The sequence below is a fragment of the Bidens hawaiensis genome, unplaced genomic scaffold (genome assembly GCF_021521415.1).
Source record: "Bidens hawaiensis isolate Kalapana, Puna unplaced genomic scaffold, B.hawaiensis_p1.1 tig00012815_1, whole genome shotgun sequence".
Taxonomy (NCBI): domain Eukaryota; kingdom Viridiplantae; phylum Streptophyta; class Magnoliopsida; order Asterales; family Asteraceae; genus Bidens; species Bidens hawaiensis.
The window spans coordinates 235,777-257,430 of NW_027492067.1; the positions used below are offsets into that span (position 1 = coordinate 235,777).

A 21,654-nucleotide genomic window follows, 5' to 3' on the forward strand; every position below is an offset into this window, starting at 1 on the left:
GCTAATATAACTCATTTATTAAACCGGTTAACCCTTAACATGGCACGTTTAATAAACAGGTTTTATTTAACATTTAAACTTTAAAAATTAATCTCTCTTAAATCATTTACAATTTTTCATTTTCAAAAATTCTATTCAATATTCCCAACTACTCATTCTTCTTTTCCCATGCTCCAATTATTTTCATTTAGTTCCTCTAATTGAGTTTAAAGTATTTTAAGTAAACTCAGTTTCTCAAATGAACATTAAACACCTTATACATAACACAATTTTGAAAGTGTGTAAGCTAGTTTTACGTCTTTAACACGAATGAATATATGAACTCTTTTCAAGTTCGCTTACTTATTCCGTCAACCGACACCCCTAGAGAATCATTTTTAATAGCTTTCGACATCTACTTATTCTCCTAAAAAAGCGATTATAATACTCAGCAAACACGAAAGAAAGAAAAAGCAAAAAGTGAGAGAGAAAAGGAAATTATAGAGAAATAAATACCAAAACATGTCATATTCATCTTGCTAGAACAAAAGGATGAATTAGACATAATAACAGAATAATATAACTGTAAAATCAATTAAAAAAAAGTAACTAAAACATATCAAGAAATTAATGACTTGACAAAAAAAATGAAGTTAATTCAAAATATAAAAAATGAATGCATAATATACCCAAAAACAAGAACAAGGTAATGTGATGGTGGCAGAATAAAGGGTCATGGGGTTCCCAACTGTTTTCAATGAAGACTTTACATAAAAAGAAATGGGTGGCATCTTAGATTGATGGATAGACATTGCCCCCATTGATTATTGGCGTATACTCTTCTTATTATTTTTCTCATCCATTCACTTCACTTTTACCCATCAATAATTCAAGAATTATATTCCATGTAGTTGTGACCAACAAGTTTGGGTTGGCTTCTTATTCCATGGACCCAAACATAATCCAAAGCAATTCCCATCTTGTGTGGAGGGGTATAAATGAGCCGATTAGGCCCTCGTAAGCTATTCGAGACTGCTAGCTAAAAGCTCGAATTAAGTCGAGTTTAAACAAGTTTGAACCCGAGCCTAAAAATAGCATCGCTTATAAACAAGCCCAAGCTTCTTACGCCGAGTCCAGCTAGCCTCTTAGCTAGAAGGAAATTATAATTTACATAAACAATAAATTTTAGAGTAAATTACAAGATTCGTTCTTTATGTATATATATACTAGCTTGCAGCTCGGGTCATTAATCTTTATTAATTACACTGAACATCCTTAAATAGAGGATTTATAACAATTTATATCAATTTGATGAATGGCCGTTAGATTTGTCCGTTAAGTCAATGATAATTTGGTCCCTTAACCCCCAAAAAAACACTTATGTAACTTAATTGACAATAAAACAAAAAAAAAAACAAAATCATATATCAAAGTGAGCTAGAGTTAGCCAAGCTCGAGCTTTGGATAAACCAATTGAAACGAGCTAAGCTCAAGCTCAAACTCTGCCATGTTAAACGAGCCGTCTCGTTACACCATTCAAACTTTAAAACTTATCAAATCTTTATCAATTGGGTGCTTAAAAATAAATAAATAAAATCATTTTTTTTAATTTAGACAGAGCATGTGATTCCTCAAGTGAAGGTCAAGTTATCTAACACCCAACCATGTGCATACTTAATGGACAAAAAACTAATACAGCAAATATGAACTTGGTTTGACTTGATTGTTAGTGAATTAATTAAAATTTAAAACCACAGAAAATACATTTCATATCATATCATATCATATCATATCATATCATGTGCATCATTTCAAGCACCAAAGTAGTATAAGATAAGATAACAAAATCATATAAATAGATATATTATATATATAACAATATGGTAATTATTCACAATGGCTACAATAAGCTCAAACTTAGGGACAAGAATTTACAAAATTGACTTTGAAAAAGAAACCAAACAAACCATGAGATAAAAAGATGATGAATTTACAACCTTTTTCGATCACGCAGTGTGAGTCAAATTGATGGCTCGATTAAGTCTATCGAGTATCCCATTCGCTTTCCTTTTCGCTCTCGAAGTACCATTTTGCGCAACTTGAGACAACGTTCCGTACTTGCTCTCGTCGTCCCTCATTTCCTTCCACTTTGTTCTGTCATAATAACAAATGGTGTACAAAACCGCGATACAATTCTCCTTATTCCGTGCGCAATTCGTTTCCTTTATTAACAAAAGTAAACAAGAAACCGCACCAAGATCTCCCATTTCCTCAACCGCCTTTTGGTTACTCGAAAGCATCGCAAGAGTTGCTAAAAACTCGTCAACATGAACTCGGTTTTTAATCTTGTTTAGTAGAGCTCTAACCGCACCGTCTCTAACAGCTCGAGCTTTGTTTTCATGTTCGATGCATAAGTTAAAGATTGCGGAAGCGACGTCTTTCATCGCCAACGGATGCCCTTCTTCCAAAAGATCAATCAACGGTTTTAACGCACCCGATTTCCCGATTAACAATTTATTCGAATCAAGAGCGGATAAAGTGAAAAGCGTCGCGGCTGCATTCGCTCTAGTCGCAATCGTCCCGAATCTTAACGCGTCCAGCAACAACGGGATCACCATCGGTGTTTCCGCCACGAGTTTCTTATTATTATCGTGAATCGAAAGATTCAACAGCGTCGTGATCAAATCTTCTTGAAGGTCCGGGTGGATCTCGGTTTGCGACTTGGTTTGACACAATGGCGTTAATAATTGCGGTATCGATTCCAAAGACTCACCAAACAACGCACGAAACGAAGGCATTCGTTTCGTTAACGATCTCAATGTTCTCGCAGCTTCTTTTTGCTCGGACTGTGTAGACTGCATTTTCTTGAGAAGCGATAGGAACAGGTCACGGTCGGCTTCGGTTAGTCCGTCTTGGTCTGTGTACTGAACCAGGCCGGGAGACTGGACCCCACGCGTCTTGCACCATTGAGTTATCATGTCTCTAACCAAGTTGTTTGGTGTTAATATGGTGTGTGATAGAACTTGTTGAGTTTTCGGACATATTCGGTTTCCGGCTTTTAACCATTTCTGGATAAAAGGTCTATCATAAGTCTGCAAATTAATTAATAATCATCATTAAATAAACAAAAATAACCAGTAAACCAAGTGTAATTTCACACTTCCAATTAAATTAAAATAATCAACTTTCATAAGCAAATTTTCATATGCAAAACTTACTTATTGAATTATATTAATCCAACTGTAAACTCATCAAGTGTTATTCCAAGTAAACATTATTCCATATGTAAATCTTAATATTATAAATTAACTTATTGAATTAGATTAATCAAATGTAATTTCAACAAAAGTAAACATCATTCATTCAAAAAGCTCGAGGCTCGAAGCTCGGGCTCGCTCGATAAAAGCTTGAATAAAACTAGCTAAAAAACTTAATTTGAAACATCCTGCGCGAAGTTGGCTCATTTTTGTAACCGAGCAAAAATCGTCCTAGGCTCGGCTCGATCATGGCTCGTCTCGTTGGCTCGATCTTAATCTCGTTTAACTTCAAAATCAAGCTAGAGCCTTAGTTGAGTTGCCCCGTTTAATTTTGAGCCCGAGCTCGAAACCACCCTGGCTCGACTCGTGAACAGCCCTAAATATTCTAACCTAATTATAGGAGTGTGGAAACAAGTCAAACCCGCGAGACCCGACCCGGACCCGTTTAGCGGTCTTCTCAAGACCCGCAATCCGACCCTATTTTTCTGACCTATTCAAGTCTCGCGAGTCTCACCCGGTTTATATAAATAAAAAACGGTCAGACCCACGAGACCCCGGAACCAACCCGATTGTAAATAACCGGGTCTGATCCGGGTCGGGCCTCGTGGGTCTCACCGGTTTGGTTTAAATTAAACAAACCCTTAAATTTTAATTCTTTGCACAATAGATCACAAAACTCCCATCAAATTAATTACAATTAATATTATAATTTCCGTAAATAAACATCAATTAAAAATCAAATACCACAAATTAATAATAATAATAAAAGTTTTAAAATTTACCTGACCAGTAGCGAGAATAACTGGATCTCTCATAAGCTCTTTCGAAATCGGACACCTAAATTCCTGGGGACACGTGGTCCAAATCGAATTCGAACTATTATTATTATTATTATCAATCAATTGTTTCTTATTATTATTATTAGAAGATGAAATGGATCGTTGATTTCTTGCTTTTAAATCCTTTAAAGCTTGCAGAGTGTGAATACTTTTATCAATCAATTCAATTTCAAATTCAATTTCATCATCTGGGTGTTGGGTAATTGACTTGACGAGTCTCTGTAACTCCTTCTTCAACTCCATGGCAGCTTTTGCGGCGGTTAGTGAGGGATCGGGTTCGAATACGCCGCTTTTGGCCATCGGGTTAGATGGGCATTAGATGAATAGGTTGGTTACACACAGTGTTTGTGTGTGTGGGTTTGTGAAGAGTATGAGTGTAGAGAGAGAAAGTGAGGTGACAGAGAGAGAGAAGAATGATGATGGAGGAGTGTAAGAGATGTGGGAGTTACAGGTTTATAGAATAAGATGTCTTAAGATTTTATAAATTGCAAATATGAACCTTGTGTTTTACATATTGCAAACTTTTAATTTCTCGAGTTTTTTTTTTTTTTAGCATGGGCAACAATAAAAACATTTTTTTTATTTTTATTTGTATTTTGAGTTATAATTTTTTATTAATTTTTATTGAATTTTTTTCAACGATTTTTATTTCAACCCAACCGTTCCGACTCATAACTCGTTTTGACCCGTAACTCGTTCTACCCAACCCATTTGCCACCCACAATACAAACTAATGGAAATATGACCATGTGTTTAAGCAAGTAGGGTTCTCGGCAACGAGTTTGTTGTTAGGCAGGCCGTGTTGAATGCATAATCAGGGAAACAAGCTTGTGTGGACGAAGTGTTCCTCTTTGTCAGGCTCAGGGGCACCGAATTTATTGATAAGCTGGTTGTATTGAATGCATGATTAAGGAAAGTTGGTAAACATGAGAAAGTTTGTGCTAAGAGACATCGTGTTTTCATTCTCTTTGTTTTTTTATACATTTGGGTCATTTGTCACCGAATATGTTGTGTTCCTTAAAAGAGTTTAGTGGGTTGTATATAGTAACTTATCGACGTAGAAGAATCATGGCTTTGTTTCTAGTATGACTGATTTTGCCATTTATTAAGGGGTTGTGGCGCAACTTATTATTCGCTTACCTGTCTCCCTGTTGTAATTGGATCATTTGTAAAATAGTATTAAGCAAATGGTGTGTTAATTAAAAAAAATCTTATTAATACATATGTTTCTTTTAAACTTCAACAATCTAGTAACTTGATTTGAGGTATGAGTGTGTTGTAACTTACGAGAGTTTGAGTTTGAGCTCGACTCATTTAGAGCTGTGTTTCTAAATCTATGCTCGTGAGACGTTTCTTAAGCTCGGGCCCGACTATAAGTTATTCGTTTTTAATTATTTTTATTTATTTTGAGAAAAACTTTAAACAAGTCTAACCTCAGTTGTGCAGTGTTCCATTAATTCATAGAAGTTCAAAGTACAAACGAGTTAAAATCTAAAAATACACAAGGAACACTAAGCTCGACAACCAAACAAACTTTATTTAAAGTCCGGGCTCGAAAATGCCCAACTTGTTTCTAGCTTTCTATATATTCGAATTCAAGTAGCTCCCGAATGGCTCTGCTTGTTTGCACCTCTTAACTTTAAGTTAGTGAAACTTAGGTTATGGTAGATCAAAAGACTTTTTTAGTTCTATATAACTAAGATTTTAAAATAGATAAAGAGTGTTTTTGAACACGAACTCTCAATCCAGCTCGGTTAGGTAACTCGTCAAAACTTTGATTCGATGCTGACACGAGACAAAATGGCTTAACAAACCCTATGCATAGAATAATGTATCAAAAATCATTTTGAAATAATGTAGTACATTGACAATTAGGTGGTTGCTTCTAGCATGTCAAATACATATAAAGTGTTGGGTATCTATTGAATAGCTCAATCTATGTAACAAAATAGCTAAATTTCAAAATTAGATATGTTATTAATATAAAAGAATTTTAATTCACTACACATACCTATACTACATGTCAAATGAATATATTTTCAAACCCTGCCTAACAATTCATTTTTATTTGAACCTTTTCTTATCAATTTTTAGTTTATTAGATTTATAAGAAGACAAGTTTCTATTAAATAAAAAACTACATATGCAAATATTTTCACATTAAAGTATTCTATAAATATCCATCAACTAGTCAACATTTGGTAGTGAGATTCTTCAATTCATGAGGGGTGAAAAGTAAAGTTTAGTAAATATATGTGGGCCGGTGTATGCAGGTGGGGCCCAATGACTGTCCCACTGTACACGAGATCAAATCCATGACGTTACAGCTGGCATGTGGTTACGCGGACTGAACGTGCTTGCGTCACCCTCACTTCTAATATGCCATTTTAGATTCTTTTTTTTATTTTTTTAAAAGAATGTGATATTGATAATTTTCCGTGTCAATATTTTACACGTAAACTGAAATTAAAATTAAAATATATAGAAAGGTGCATTATGGCCGTAAGTAACTTGGGTTGGCAATTTTAGTCCTTAGAGATACAAGTTTAATCCAAAAGCTACTCATTTAGTACTTTTGTACTTTCTTTTCTATGGTTCTTCCAAAACAAACAACCTTTTTTGCATTGGGTGGTTGTACTTAAAGGCAAAATGTTGAATGTACTATCTCTGATACATTTTTCAATTTTCATATTTACAAATTTATGTAAACCACTTTGAGTAAGAGGCGAAAGTCGGTAATGAAAACATAGGTGACATGTGAAATGTAGTAAAAGTATCTTAAATCACACAAAAAGAAAAGGAAAATTTTCAATTTTCATATTTACAAATTTATGAAAACGACTTTAAGAGGCGAAAGTCGGTAATGAAAACATAGGTGACTTGTGAAATGTAGTAAAAGTATCTTAAATTATTCAAAAAGAAAAGGAAAATTTTCAGTTTTCATATTTACAAATTTATGAAAACGGCTTTGAGTAAGAGGTGAAAGTCGGTAATGGAAATATAGGTGACATGTGAAATGTAGTAAAAGTGTCTTAAATCATACAAAAAAAGAGGAAAATTTTCAATTTTCATATTTACAAATTTATAAAAACGACTTTGAGTAAGAGGCGAAAGTCGGTAATGAAAACATAGGTTACATGTGAAATGTAGTAAAAGTATCTTAATTTATACAACAAGAAGCAGAAAAAGATAGTGTTATTATATCTTGTATAAATCTGATTAATTAATCTTATAAATAACTGTTCAATCAGAATAATAAAGGTTTGTTACAAGCTCTAAGAATCATGTTTAATTAATTTAAGGTTATAACACACTCTTGTATGTAACTATGTATATGTGTTGAGGGAGTAGTTTCGTATATTTTCTAAAAACGCGTATTAATATCATATTTACTTAATCTCAAATATTTAAATTTCATTATGTAAGTTAAAAAAAAAAGTTTTAACGTACATCTTCTTTATATTCTACAATAATAAAAATAACACGCCTAAAATCATAATAGGTTTAGCTGGTACAAGTTTTATCCCGTTAGATTGACTGATCGAGTGAATAATGTATATAACTATTTATATTATAGTTTGTTATAAAAATACGACCACTCTTCGTGTTAATTTTAAAAAATTGTGTTGGTTGTCTCAAGAGAAATAGATTTAAGACCATGTATAGTGGTGGCTTTGCCACCTGTGTTTTGAGCCATAACACGGGGGTACACCACCCCCCCCCCCCCCCGCGTTATGTTGAAGTCAAATTTGCAAGCGTTTTACATACAACGCTGGAATGGCACAAAATCCAAGGTTGACCGTTGGAAAATTGACCGTTGGAAAATTTAAAAAAAAAATATTATTTCCTATATATTAAACCATTTCATCCCCAATCAAACCTCATTAAATTTATAAAAATTCTCTTTCAACTCTATAAAAATTCCTTTACACCAAATTCACTATATATGGATCCTCCATCTATATATAAACAGTTTTTCGGGACCGACCAACAAGCCGAGGACGTGGAGGAGGAACGGGCGGTTACGAGTGCGATTATGCTCGCGACACAGTATATGAGTTCCGTTACGGGTGCGATTAACTCTCCACCCCCCGTTTCATCAAGAACATATATCGAACGAGATCGTGCCGAAGCCAACAACCGGTTGATGGCGGATTACTTCTGCGACACGCCGAGATACAAGAACCCGAAGACCTTTAGGCGTCGTTTTCGGATGTCTAAAAATTTATTTATGCGCATCACCAATGATTTGGAGCGTGAGTTTGATTACTTTAAGCAAAAGCCTGACGCTCGAGAGACGCTAGGATTCACGGCTATTCAGAAGGTTACGTCAGCCGTGCGCGTGCTCGCCTACGGAAACACGACCGACATCAACGACGAGTATTTAAAGATGGCCGAAAAAACAACCCGGGACACCTTGGAGTATTTTTATTACGGTACGTTTTGTTTTTTTTTTAAATAGTTTATCACTTATTTACTGTGATCATTTATTTTAAAAAATTTTGTAAAATATAGGAATATTTAAACTATATGGACCACATTATCTGAGAGAGCCCAACGTTAACGATCTACAACGTCTTTATGAGGCACATACAAGGGTACATGGTTTCCCCAGCATGATAGGAAGTGTAGATTGCATGCATTGGGAATGGGCTAATTGTCCAACTGCATGGCGAGGTCAATTCACACGAGGTGACCAAAAGGGACCAACGGTCAGCCTTCAAGCGATAGCTTCATACGACCTTTGGATTTGGTCGGCATTATTTGGTGTTCCCGGTTCCAACAATGACATAACCGTCTTAGAGAAGTCTCATGTGATGGAGAGTTACATATCTGGGACCGTTCACGTCGCTTCGTTTTGGGCTAACGATAACTTCTACGATCAGGGGTACTATCTGGGTGATGGAATATATCCAGAGTTCGCGATAATTGTTAAAACATTCAGAGACCCGATGGATGAAAAAAGACAGTATTTTACGAAAGTGCAAGTCTGCGAGAAAGGATATCGAGAGGTGTTTTGGTGTTCTTCAACAACGATGGCATTATGTTAAAAATCCTTGTCGTCTGTGGTCTTTAGAAAGAATGAGATGTGCTATGTATGCGTGTATCATAATGCATAACATGATCATCGAGGACGAGGGAAGAGCAATATGTCCAACTTTTATACCGGACCCGGATCCACCACGGACTCCGGCAAGTATGGAGCAACGACTCGAAAACTCGGATTCCGTGCGTTCAAGAGAGATACATAACGCACTAAAGGAGGATTTGGTCCAACATCTTTGGATGTATCGGCCTCTGCCTGGTGAAAACGACGAGGAGGACGAGGACGACGACGATAATGAAGACAACGACGACGATGAAAACGACGATGAATAGTTTTTTTTTTCCTTGTAATATTTATTTAATAAAATATTATTGTTATTTGATTATTCTTATTAAAAATTAAAAAAAAAACAAAAGGTGTAAAAGTGACTGGGCGTCACGTGGCGCATAACCCCTGGATGTGAAGAGTTATGACTACAACCTGTTTTTGTACAAAATCATAACTCTGACTGGGCGCCACGTGACGCATAACCCCTGGATGTGGAGCTTTATGACTACACATGGTTTAAGGGTGTAAAGTGTCATTTTTTATAAATTATAGGGGGGAGCCAAATCGGCCTATGGGAAAAATCAAAGTGGGTGGTTTTAACATAAGATGACATGTGCGTTAATTGAAAACGAGACACCTGTAACGGTGGTTGCCAAATTCAATCCATGTTGTCTTTTATTATAATGACCTGCCTTTTTCAATAAAAATAATAAATACTAATGAGATTATTGTTAATTGCTATATATTATGTATCATTCTAGTTTCTTCGTCCAAAAAAATATAATAATAATAATACATCTGTTTTTAGTTGATTTGTCTTTAAATAAATATTTACATCATAAAAACAAGTATTTTTACTATAAATTGTGTCGAAATAAGTTAAATGAATTACATGTTCATATTCCATGTTGCGTCGTGAATTCGGTCAGTATCAGTTTAATTAATGATGGTAAAAGTTTTGTGATAAAAATTTCATTACTAAAGTTGAGGAACCAAAATGTATATATATGAAACTATTATGACAAATGTCTAATAAACAAAAGTTTGTAAATAAAAATGAGGGACCTAAAAGTAAATACTTTAAAGCTGTGTGAAAATTTTAAGAAAGATAACTTATAATTTATTACTTGTCTATTGCTTGTTACAAAAGATCTGCTTGTGGTCCAAGATGATACATATTTTTTTTCACCAGGATCAAAGTTTTCGGTACTTATATATATATATCTATGAAAATAACTTTTTTCGACTACAGTCATCAAAAACTTTTTCTCAGGTTGAATCAAGTTATGAGATTGTACAACATTGAAGATATTTGATTTAAGATGATGGGTCAAATAATGGAAGAACCAGCTTATGTGGGATGTCCAAAAATGTATTAGTATTGAATGAAATATAACTGAAATATCATATAATTTATGACTATTTTTGTCATTTTTTATTATGCCAAAAAAAATATTAACCATCTGGGCTAGCTCAGATGGCCAGGGAAATGAGAGGAAGACTTGGAGATCCCAGGTCACAGGTTCGATCCTCGATCTCGACCTGGTTTTACCGGCTCTTCGTTGTGGTGCCATTTGGCCGGCGTCGGAGACGGGTTTATCCGGTAGGTGGTTGGCGTTCGCCAATAACTCATGAGTGTACAAGCGTGGGCCTGGTTAAGACAACATAGTCTTGGCCTCGTGAGGGTTGAAAGTCGCTGTTCTAAAAATAAAAATCAAAATATTAATATTCCATTTGCCACTTTTACAACATTTTAAAAGTTTGTATATAACTTTTTATCATTTTATTGCGTCAACATTTAATTACATGCCATATGCTCAAATATTACCCGTGTTCCAGATAGTTGTGCGGATTGTAAGTTGTAACTACAATCATTTTTGAAAGGATTCACACCACAAATTTTAATCATTATTAAGTAAATTAAATAAAAAAATGGATTTTGGCGGAAGGGGCCCCACCCCTGCTAAGTAATCACTAATCACGAGAATTAAGAAATTATATACAAATATCTGAATTATGTTTGGTAGGATTTCATAATTAAGGTTTAAGTTTATCTTTTGTCATTATGGCTAGGTTGACTTATTTAAAGCCAAACTTTTAAAGGATAGGTGAGCACCACGATAATAACGCGTAAACCATAGAATTTTAGGTTTTCTGGTCATCTTGGACATAATTTTATTTTTATACTCCATCAAATAATGGTGCAATTGTACAACCTCAAGTGATGTTTTTAACATCGTAAGTTTTGGTATAACCTTTGTAAGTTGTAGAAGGTTGTGTCGGGGGTGTTTATTTCTATTTTATGCGTATCTGTTTGTATGTTTCGGTTTCTAGCTTCTTGATAGTGTGTTTTCTTTATATGTATATGTATAATATTGCTCAACGTTTGAAGAAAATCTTGTAATCAATTTATCTTTATTTATTTATTTATATCTTCATTATAATTGACAAATATTGTTAGTTTCACACTTTCACACATTTGATTAACTTGTTTATCGCTCGTTGCTATGTATATGAGAAGTGATAAGGTTATACGCATTACTTAAAAAAGAAACTCGTTTTGATTTGTTCCTTTTAGCATTATGATCAAAAGAGTGATTAATTCAACGCTTATCATGATACATAATGACATGGCTCTAGAAGCAATGAGTAAGGGATATGAAAACTTAGAAACTCTCATATGTTTTATTATTAACAAATTAAAGAATACAACATTACATGTTTATGGGAAAATGAGCCAGTGTCAACATAAAAAAGTGACAATTAATTATACATAAATAAGACACTCGTTATTATCACACGATAGGTTGAGAACATGACATACAAATCATCACACTTATAAGACACGTAGAAGTAGGAGTTAACATGCTTGTATTCGCTAAATTACCACATGCATGCACAAGTCGAATATGCCTCGTAAGCTAAACGGCTTGGAAAGGATATCAAACGAGGTTGAAGCAATCCTAGGCCAGGAGAGCAACGAGTTGATCTATTAAACTTAATTGGATCGAGCAACTCGATGAAGATCGATATGTTTGTGGTAACTTACCACGACTTTTAAATATTATTAAGAACAAAAATCACATAACACTACACTTCTATTTATATTAACCTTAAGTTGTTTCATACTCCAATTCTAATTAATAATAATACTCGAAAGCTCTATAACTACATTTATCTCTGCATTCTATCTTTATCTCTTCTCTTTCTTGATTATCTCGATCACCCACTTTTAATCCTTAACCCTTCACTTTGTTAAATTACCTCCCAGTCCCTTAATCAAGATTAACGCTCATAATTAACTCTAGAAAAATAACAAACCAAATAATTTGTAATAAGCAATGTAGTGAATAGCTTTCAACGTTTGTTGCAAAATATGTGATTCTAGTACTATTGTCACACCATAAGAAGGTGGCCACGGTGTTTTATTTGCAACTTTTGTCAAAACGACAATATAAGGGCTCTATCCTACAATGCAGCTAAAGCTCTCCGCACAACCTCATAACTAAACTTAGCAATTGCATGTTGCTTCTTATAACTACAACTAATAAGGTCGGGTCCAAGAAAATTACAACATCGAGTTGTAGAGCAACAATCATCTATGATACCAACCAAGTCAATGTCTAACGTCTTAGTAAGCTTAGCTCGCAATGTCATTTAACTGTCTAATATATGAACCACATGAAACCATGCCGCGAAGATCTATAGCATTGCATTTGCCTAACATAACATGTGTCAGTCAGTATGTGTTATTGAAATTGAAAAACATTACTAATAACATATTAGCATGTGTTATCTATCTCTGAACGTGTCAAGACCAAATATTACAAGGGTTAGACCATATATTCTTTTAACACTCAAAAAGAGAAGCATTTTAAATTGTGATGCCGTAACAGTGAATAGAAGATATTATGAAGTAGGCATGAGTTGTGCAATGTAAGTGGGTCATTGGTACATGTGTATTATGTAGTGGGCTTGAATTGTATGCTGAACCCGGGAACATGGCAAACCTTGTCGGCTTTCATCTAGTCATAAATCAAGTTAACTAGAAAACTCTAAAATAATACACCAATCATTTCAGTTTAAAGTAAGCTGACTCAGATGGCCACATATGTCAAAAGTGCTTTTATATATATATATATAGAGAGAGAGAGAGAGAGAGAGAGAAGGGGGGGGGGGTAAGTTAACGTATACAAAGCCCATAATGGCTTAACCTATAAAGCGTATTAAACCATCAGGGTGCGATATGTGACTATGGGAGATGAGTAGTTTCGTCCGCGCCATAATTACACACAAAGTTAAATATTGGGCCATTTCTGAAAACAATCGTATGGGATAGACTCGTTGGCGGAGGAGATTGCACCAAAGGAGACCCGTTTTTGAATATTGTTGGATCAGTTCTCCACTTTGATAACGGAACAACAATCTTTCAGTCATAGTTTCCCCAGTTTTAGTCTATACCGATGGTTGCTAGTGAGTGTTTTCGAGGTGATTTAAGCTATTGTGTCGGTAAATACATTTGGTCAAGGAGCTGGAATGATATGGTTTTCAATAAGAAGAACGTCTCAATGATGAAAGTAATAAATAACATTAAGGTCATGTCTTATTTTTGGGCGTGTAATCGAAGTAAGAGCCCGGGCATAGTATGAGAGAAATAGTATCGTTTTAATTTTGGCAATTTTCCATTGTAACTTGATTCTATGGTCGGTCGTTGTGTTTGTTGTTGTTCTTGTATCTTTGAGTTCCCTTATGTCTTCCTTTTTATTTTTCTTTTATATAAATTGACCATTAAAAAAAAGAATAATAAAATTTTATATTAAATAATAATAATAATAATAATAATAATAATAATGAGAGAAATGACAGATGTGGAATGGGTGTGCTGTGTAACACACATTATTAAGACACTTCCTTTTCTATCCATGCTGGCCATCCATGTCGGTAGGAGTCCCACGTGGAACCACATCTCATTATGACGTGGCTTTCTTTAAATAGGCGTGCTATATAACTATTAAACTATCAACCCTACTCCCTTTGTCTTCTTCAAACACCTACAAACTCATGCCAACCTTTCTAATAATACCTAGACTAGCTCATTCTCACGTTGGGTGTACGTACAGTAAAAACAAATTATTAGTTTGCTTCAAATGTAACAATAAAAAACATGGTTTTTTTCCCCCTTAAATAAACAAAGTTACTTTGGTTCTTTGTTGACTTCTTTATTATTCATTGAAGTTTTTGTAAAATATCTATATTTGTATCTTAGGTTGATAAATACTGTATAAAACGTTGTACCTTATGCAAGTTAGAGCATGCATATCAGCTTCTCTATCTCTATTTCTATAATTATACTAAAAAACGCTATATTTTTTTCTCTCATATACAATTTAATAATACTCTTTTACATCTTTACCGGTATCTTTTCTCTCCCCACAACTCACAATTACTTTCAAATATATTAAAAAATAAATAAATTGTGAAAAATGTTCCTCCAAATTTACTCTACCTCTTTAAAATTTTATCACTCCTTCACTCACAACCAATTACAATTCTCTAAAAAAATTTTAGAGATTTCTCTCACAATATTTTAGAGAAGCTGTTGTGAATGCTCTTAGTAGGGATGCGAAAAAAATCAAATAGATATAATTACAACAGTACCAATAACTGGTGGGTCTGTTTATTGATTTTTTGAAACATGCAATTGTGGGTCGGTTATAGTTAACAATGTTTCCATATCCACCAAACCGAACTATATAAATGTGTAACAACAATTTTTTTCATTGCTAAAAAAAATCAAGCCCAAATTCTCAGGGTCGAATAATGCTCAGTTATATTGTTTTGAGTCGAAATTCATATTTAGCGACCCACAACTGACCCGCTATACCATTCAAAACTTATTAATCGAAACAGTCATAACAATATGGATATGGTTATAGTTATGGTTATCCATTAACTAACATGTTGCTTATGATTATGGTTTTGGACGAAAACCGATCTACGTACACCCCTAATGGGTTTGTAACAAACGACCCTTCCAATTGTTGGATCGGTGTTCGTGGGGACATCAATAGTTATTCTGTTTTAATTCCATATCAACTTAATTTATTGCATCCATAGGCAAGGTCACATAGTAAAATGTTGAACTATAGAATACAATCAAATAATTAGGCTAATATTGTTGAGTGTGCGTGTGAGATTAATATTGTTAATGATCAATTAAAGATTTAAAGCCTAATTTTAAGCATAAGGCAACATAATGATCGTTACTTTTATGTTTGTTAAATGCAATGATTGTGTACGTTAAAGCATCATTTTAACCGTTAAAGTTTATCATACCAAATTTCTACTTTACGATTTGATGAAAAGAATTAAAGAAATATCTTAAAAACATTCACTTGGGTAAAGATTGTTATGGGCCTACTAGCTACTGATATAATATATGGGCTTTTTGATATTCGGCCCAGTACTAGCATATAGTTAAATCCTTATTTCAATTTTCATGAAGCCAAAAATTTATTTGCCTATTTTGTAATTAGCTCTAAACTTATATGAAGGTTGATTTTTTTATTTTTTATTTATTGACTTTAAAAGGCATTACCAAATTGAGAATAGCAAATTAGTGATTACATCAAAACAGAAGGTAAACGAGTAACAAGTTGTGCCGCTACCCAGTTTTGAATTACAAAACTCAATATTTTAAAAACTATATTAGCTGATCTTTAAGTCATAACAAAACTATGCATGACCCGTTTAACTCGGCTAAATAACTCAACAACTACAGGCGTAAGGAAACCAAAAGCGTCAAAAGTAAAAGACACAAATACATGTTGGTTGTCAAGACACATCTTCTCATGTTCAGTCAACTTGCATGAAACAGCTTGACCGATTGTGAAACCATTACTCTCTAAGCCTATCAAATGATTTTGATTATTAAACAAAAATGCTATTTATTTAAGACCAAACTGTAATACTTATATGATTGTAAAACACGAAATAAAAGTTCAGAAAACGCGAAAATAAAGAATTTATTTAGTAGTTAAGGGGTCGTTTTGGTTATTTTGAAAATTATTTTGTTTGTTTGCTATTGAAATTTAAAAAAAAGAAAAATAAAATAAAGTGGCAAAAGTTTGGCTAAAAAGTCTCCACAACGCACCACTTTAATTTGCCGACACTCAACCAATAAACCATTTAATACTTATTCAAAAGGCCCTTTCTTTTAGTTATTATTATTTAACACAAGGGATACAACAATAAAAGACAAAAATTAGTAAAAGTTGCCCAATCTTAAACCAACATATACAGGTGTTCTTCGGGTTTGTTTTTCGGGTTTTTTGGGTCGGGTTATTCGGGTTTCAAAGTTTTAAATTTTGACCCGAAACCCGACCCAAATCTCTCACGGGTTTTTCGGGTTCGGGTAATTCGTGGGTTCGGGTTTTTTCGGGTTGGGTTAATCGGGTTTCGTGTATCCTATAAAAAAACACAAAACCAAAATTTTTCTAAAAATTATAATGCTAGAATTAAAACAAAATATTCTTATTTGCTTATAACACATATAACCAAATAATAAATTAACGTAACTTGATAAAACAATTCAAAAGAAGAGTAAAACTAACTCGAACCATAATCGTATTCAATCGGGCGTGATTTGGTTGTTCGATTATGGTTGTTATTAGTAATAAACGGAATTCATAAATTATTAATAAGCAATCGATCCATAATAGTTAGAATGACAACAATCGATTAGAGCCAGATTTTGATAACTTTAGTGACTAAGACTTGGTCTATTATACATAAAAATATATTTTATTTCAAAGCTAAAAGTTTATTCGGGTTTTTCGGGTTGACCCAAATCTTCTAAATCAAACCCGAGAAACAACCCGAATTACTTCGGTTCGGGTTAGTCTTTTCTCGGGTTCGGGTTCTTCGAGTCGGGTTAGTTCGGGTTCGGGTACATGTTTTTTCGGGTTAGGTTTCAGGTTTCGGGTAAAAGTGACAGCCCTACCAACATATAGGGATATAACTGAAGTTTGGTGACCAGAATCGAAAAATACAAAAACGAATTTAGATCATAAGCTCGACCTTTGTAATTCTCATTAGCTCGAAAATTACAATACTTGAACTCTTAACTCTCTTAATGATATAACCCACAAGCTCGGATATATATACTAGTTTAAACATGAAAACCTAATTAGACTAGAATACAAACTCCTTATCATATTCAAATACTAATTAGTAAAAAACATATTTAAATAATAATTAATAAATAAATTCCTTGTTGTCCAAGTCATTGGCTCGACTTGTTCACCAAGTAACTTATTCCATGTAAACCAAGTCACGTGCTTAACTTGATAAACAAGACACCAACTCATCATAGGCTCGATGAGTTGATCCAACGAAAATTACGTCCAACAATAACACCTATCAGGTGCTTTCTAATTTTGATGGCCGTTAAGCTTAATGAATAGACTCTAATTAAATTTTGTTTGTGTATTTGTTTATTTTGGGTAGATAATATAATAGTTATTTTACACCTACTTAACATAAAAAATTTAGTGCACATCAATATCAGAGAGAACTAATTAACAGGAAAAACCGGTTCGGACCGGTTAACCGAAAACCAAACTAAAACCGGTTCGTTTCTTAAAGTGGTTTCTATCAAACCGGTTACCAAACCAAACAAAACCGTCAGTTCATATAGCAGTTTGGGAATTTTTAAATAAAACCAGTTTTAAACCGGCTAACCCGTTTAAAACCGACCCGAACAGGTCTGGATCAGGTTGGCTAGTTCTATGCTTAAACCGGTCTCTTGAACCGAACCGGTTTAATTTGTTAAAAAAACGGTTTTGTACACCTCTAATGATGGTCATGAATCATTATACAATTTCTCTTATTGATCCTGCTGTACTGTTCAGGGCCAGCTATAAGGTAGGGCCGGGTGGTTGACGGACCCCGGCCCAACACCTCGATAGGCCCGGATTTAAAAAAAAAAATGATATATATATATACCAAATTCAATATGTATATATAATGTTTAAACTTAATTACACAACCACTAGCTTGATTTAGTGGTAAAGGGGTATGACTTTCAATCATGAAGTTGTACCCGAGACATGTACCTTTTTAAAAATAGTCTAAACTCACTCGAGACATTTTAACACTATTTTTATATAAAAAAAGATTTTTTACACAATCAAATCATAAGGCTCAAAAAAGACAAGTTTTTATTTAAAAATTAAATTGTTTAAACGCAACAAGATACCATTTTTATTAAAGCCCAAAAGAATTTAATCATTCTCAGAACCGGGCCTAATATTGTTGTACTCTATATATAGGCTTTTAACTTGGGTTGGGTTTCTTCTCTATATGGCAATTAAGAAGACAATAACCATATATGAAATTCTCCTATAACAAGAAAAAAAACTTGTCAGGGAATTGAAACTGGTTATTACACAATAACTGAAACCGGCTTGAGAAAGACTGGTTTGTATCCAAGTTGTACGGTTGTAGTCGATTTTAGAACTCCTATGTTGCAATTGGTTTGGAATCGAGCGATCATTTTCCGCTTAAAAACCGGTTTCAACTAGAAACAACTGTTTCAGCCGAAAATCGATTTTAACAGTGTTTGACCGAACCCGGACGGGTATGAGCTCAGAACCCAACCTATGATGCTATGATATTAGAGATATGTATGACTGACTATGAGGATTGTCAAGGGTCTATAACTATATATGGGCCTTTTGGCTTGGGCCTGTTATATATCTATATGGACTTGCAATATCTATCATTTTTCTCCTCACTTTTAAGTCTTTGGGCTTACACAATGTTTTTCAGTTGTGGACTTGTGGCTAGAGGTGCACAAAAAACCTGAATCCGGACCGGAGCCGGAAAAAAAAACCCGGTACCGGTTTTTCTAAAACCCGGGTTTTTAATACCCGAACCTGACCTTACCTGTAGGATACGAATAGGGTATGACTTTCAATGTTGAAACCAAAACCCGAACCCGTACCCGATCTAAACCCGAAACCCGGTTCTAGGTATACCCAAAACCCAAAACCCGGTTTAAACTATACCCGAAACCCGGGTTTTTTGCATACCCGAACCGGATATTTTGCATGCTAGGATATTAGTGTTTGTGCACTACTTGTTTAGAGCAACACCTTTTGATTTACCAAACATCCACTGAAAACATATAAAATATATGTTTTTTGTATCATTGTTTAGTTGTTTATGTATGTTTGAATGAACTTTGAAGTTTGTATGCAAAAAAATAGAGTTAGGATAAAAAAATGAAGCAGACCCGTTAATAGAAGAAAACTGTAGAAAATGAGTTTTTTTTTAATACCCGGAAAATAGTGTATTCAAAACCCATAAAACGAATTTTTTTCAATACCCGAAAATAGGTTCTTCAAATACCCGGGTATTGAAGACCCAATTCAATACCCTACCCGAACCCGGTACACAGGGTATGGTTTTTCAAGCCAATACCCGACCCGAACCTGACCCGATTATTGTTAATACCCGATTTTTCAATACCCGGTCATACCTAAACTCGGTTCCATACCCGAATCCGGTTTTTCATAATAACCGATTTGTGCACCTCTACTTGTGGCCGCTTTTAGCCTTTTACAGATTCAAAAGGTTATTACTAAGTATTTTATTTTCCAATTTTTCAGCATTTACAAACTTTTAAACTTCTATAAAGTCCTTAGATTGAATCGTTTCTTTTTTTTTTAACAGCAAGAATTATATTTAAAAAAAAATACTCTACTAGTATTATGGAACTAGAGAGCCATTACATGAGACACAAAAGCAGGAACAAAACCACAAGTTAAAAAAACACGAAATTGAATCGGTTTTCATAAAGTTATTCGGATATCCAAAAAAAAACCCACTAAATATAATCTAAATATCCAAATTTCTAAACCAACATGCGGTGTTTTCAAAATTAGACCGGGCCACTGGTTGAACTGAAGCTGTCTATATATAACTGGTCCGTTTAACTATATTTTAATAGCCTTTACTTAGTTTTGGTTTATATAGTGTCGACCAGTTCAATTAGCGAATCAGACTTATAAAGTTCATATATTTATATCGTTTTATTTTAAAACCTTATCTATGGAAAAAATTTAGTGTTGCATACTGATAGATTAGGCTGAGGGGTGTGGGGCGCTAACCTGGGCGCGAGAGCCCCTCCGCTCGCGCCCCCAGGCGCTAACCCCACACCACCGGGGCGCGAACCGGGGCGCGAACGGGGCGAGAGCGTGAGCCCCCAGGCAGGCGTGAGTGTGGTCGCAGGAGAAGAGAGAGAAAGAGCCGTTGAGCTCGCCCAAAAGAGCCGTTGGAGCTCCGAATTTTTTTAAAAAAAACCTTAAAACCTCTATATAATACCCCAAATTACTCCCATTTCAACCATATCAAAACACAATTTCACCTTACAAACTCTTATGTAATATCCCAAACTCCTATATAATACCCAAAAATGTCTGGAAATTGGTACCCAAACCTAGATTCAGATTATATTGACGACGATTTATGGTCGTCACCAGACCAACCGATGTTTTATTCGGGGCCGCAAGAAACATCCGGCTTTCAACCATCCAATATACAACCGTCTCCTAACTTTGTTGTTCCAGAGACACAAGAATCACACGGTGATGCTACGGGAGCAAGAAGACGCGTCCACCGGAAAAAACAACTTGCAACGGACGGGCCGGGACCGGCTTCGACTCCGAGGACGAAACGGAAAACCACTCCGTGGTCATCGGATGAGAAGGAAGCCTTGTGTCGGGCTTGGATAGTCATTTCTGAGGATCGGCGTTGCGGTAATTGTTTTAACGTTTTTAAAAATGATTTTTAATAAAAAAGTTAAATAAAAAAGTTAACTGGAAATTTAATTTAATTATTCATTTTGCAGCCGACTACCAAAAAAGCAAGGTTTTTTGGACAAAGGTTAGGGAGACGTTCTATACGCTCGTTGGGAGTACAGAGCGAAACGCCGATATGATTTCGGGTCGGTGGTCCGAAATCAGAAAATTTGTCGGCTTGTTTACTAATCTTTTCAACAGGAACGCCGGTCGTATGAGACCAAGTGGCAGTGATGATTTGGCGGTTTACAATTTCACTGTCGAAGAGTGGAGGCAGGAGTGTTTGCGCAGGTATGGGATGGTGAAGACGTGGGACGATTTAAAGTTGTGGGAGAGGTTGAAAAGGTGTTCCAAGTGGGTTGAGCTGGTGGCGCCGGACCTTGATGCGGAAGTAGGGCCGAAACGGACTAAAACTAGTTCGTCTGGAGCGTATAGCACTTCCGCCGGGTCGGATTGCCGCGTTGGATTCGACCTAAACATTGCGGGGGAGGAAACGCCTTCACCGCAGAGGAGGCGGCCATTGGGAAGGGACGCCAAGGGGAAAAAACCGGCTGAGGGGGGAGCTGTAAACATCGTCGATCTTGTTGAATCCCTCAATAAATTCAACAAAACCATGGAGG

The 21,654-nt window shown here is 35.0% G+C and overlaps 1 protein-coding gene across 1 annotated transcript; it reads right to left on the minus strand.

The window, feature by feature from the left end:
- Window positions 1-1,815: 1,815 nt before the first annotated feature.
- On the minus strand, window positions 1,816-4,458 carry LOC143542318 (U-box domain-containing protein 9-like). The gene is made up of 2 exons (XM_077034932.1): window positions 4,019-4,458; window positions 1,816-3,071 (listed from the first exon to the last, which is right to left on the minus strand). Exons 1-2 carry the CDS (start codon window positions 4,373-4,375, stop codon window positions 1,986-1,988), a joined length of 1,443 nt encoding a protein of 480 aa, XP_076891047.1. The 5' UTR covers window positions 4,376-4,458; the 3' UTR covers window positions 1,816-1,985.
- Between the last annotated feature and the right edge of the window lie 17,196 nt (window positions 4,459-21,654).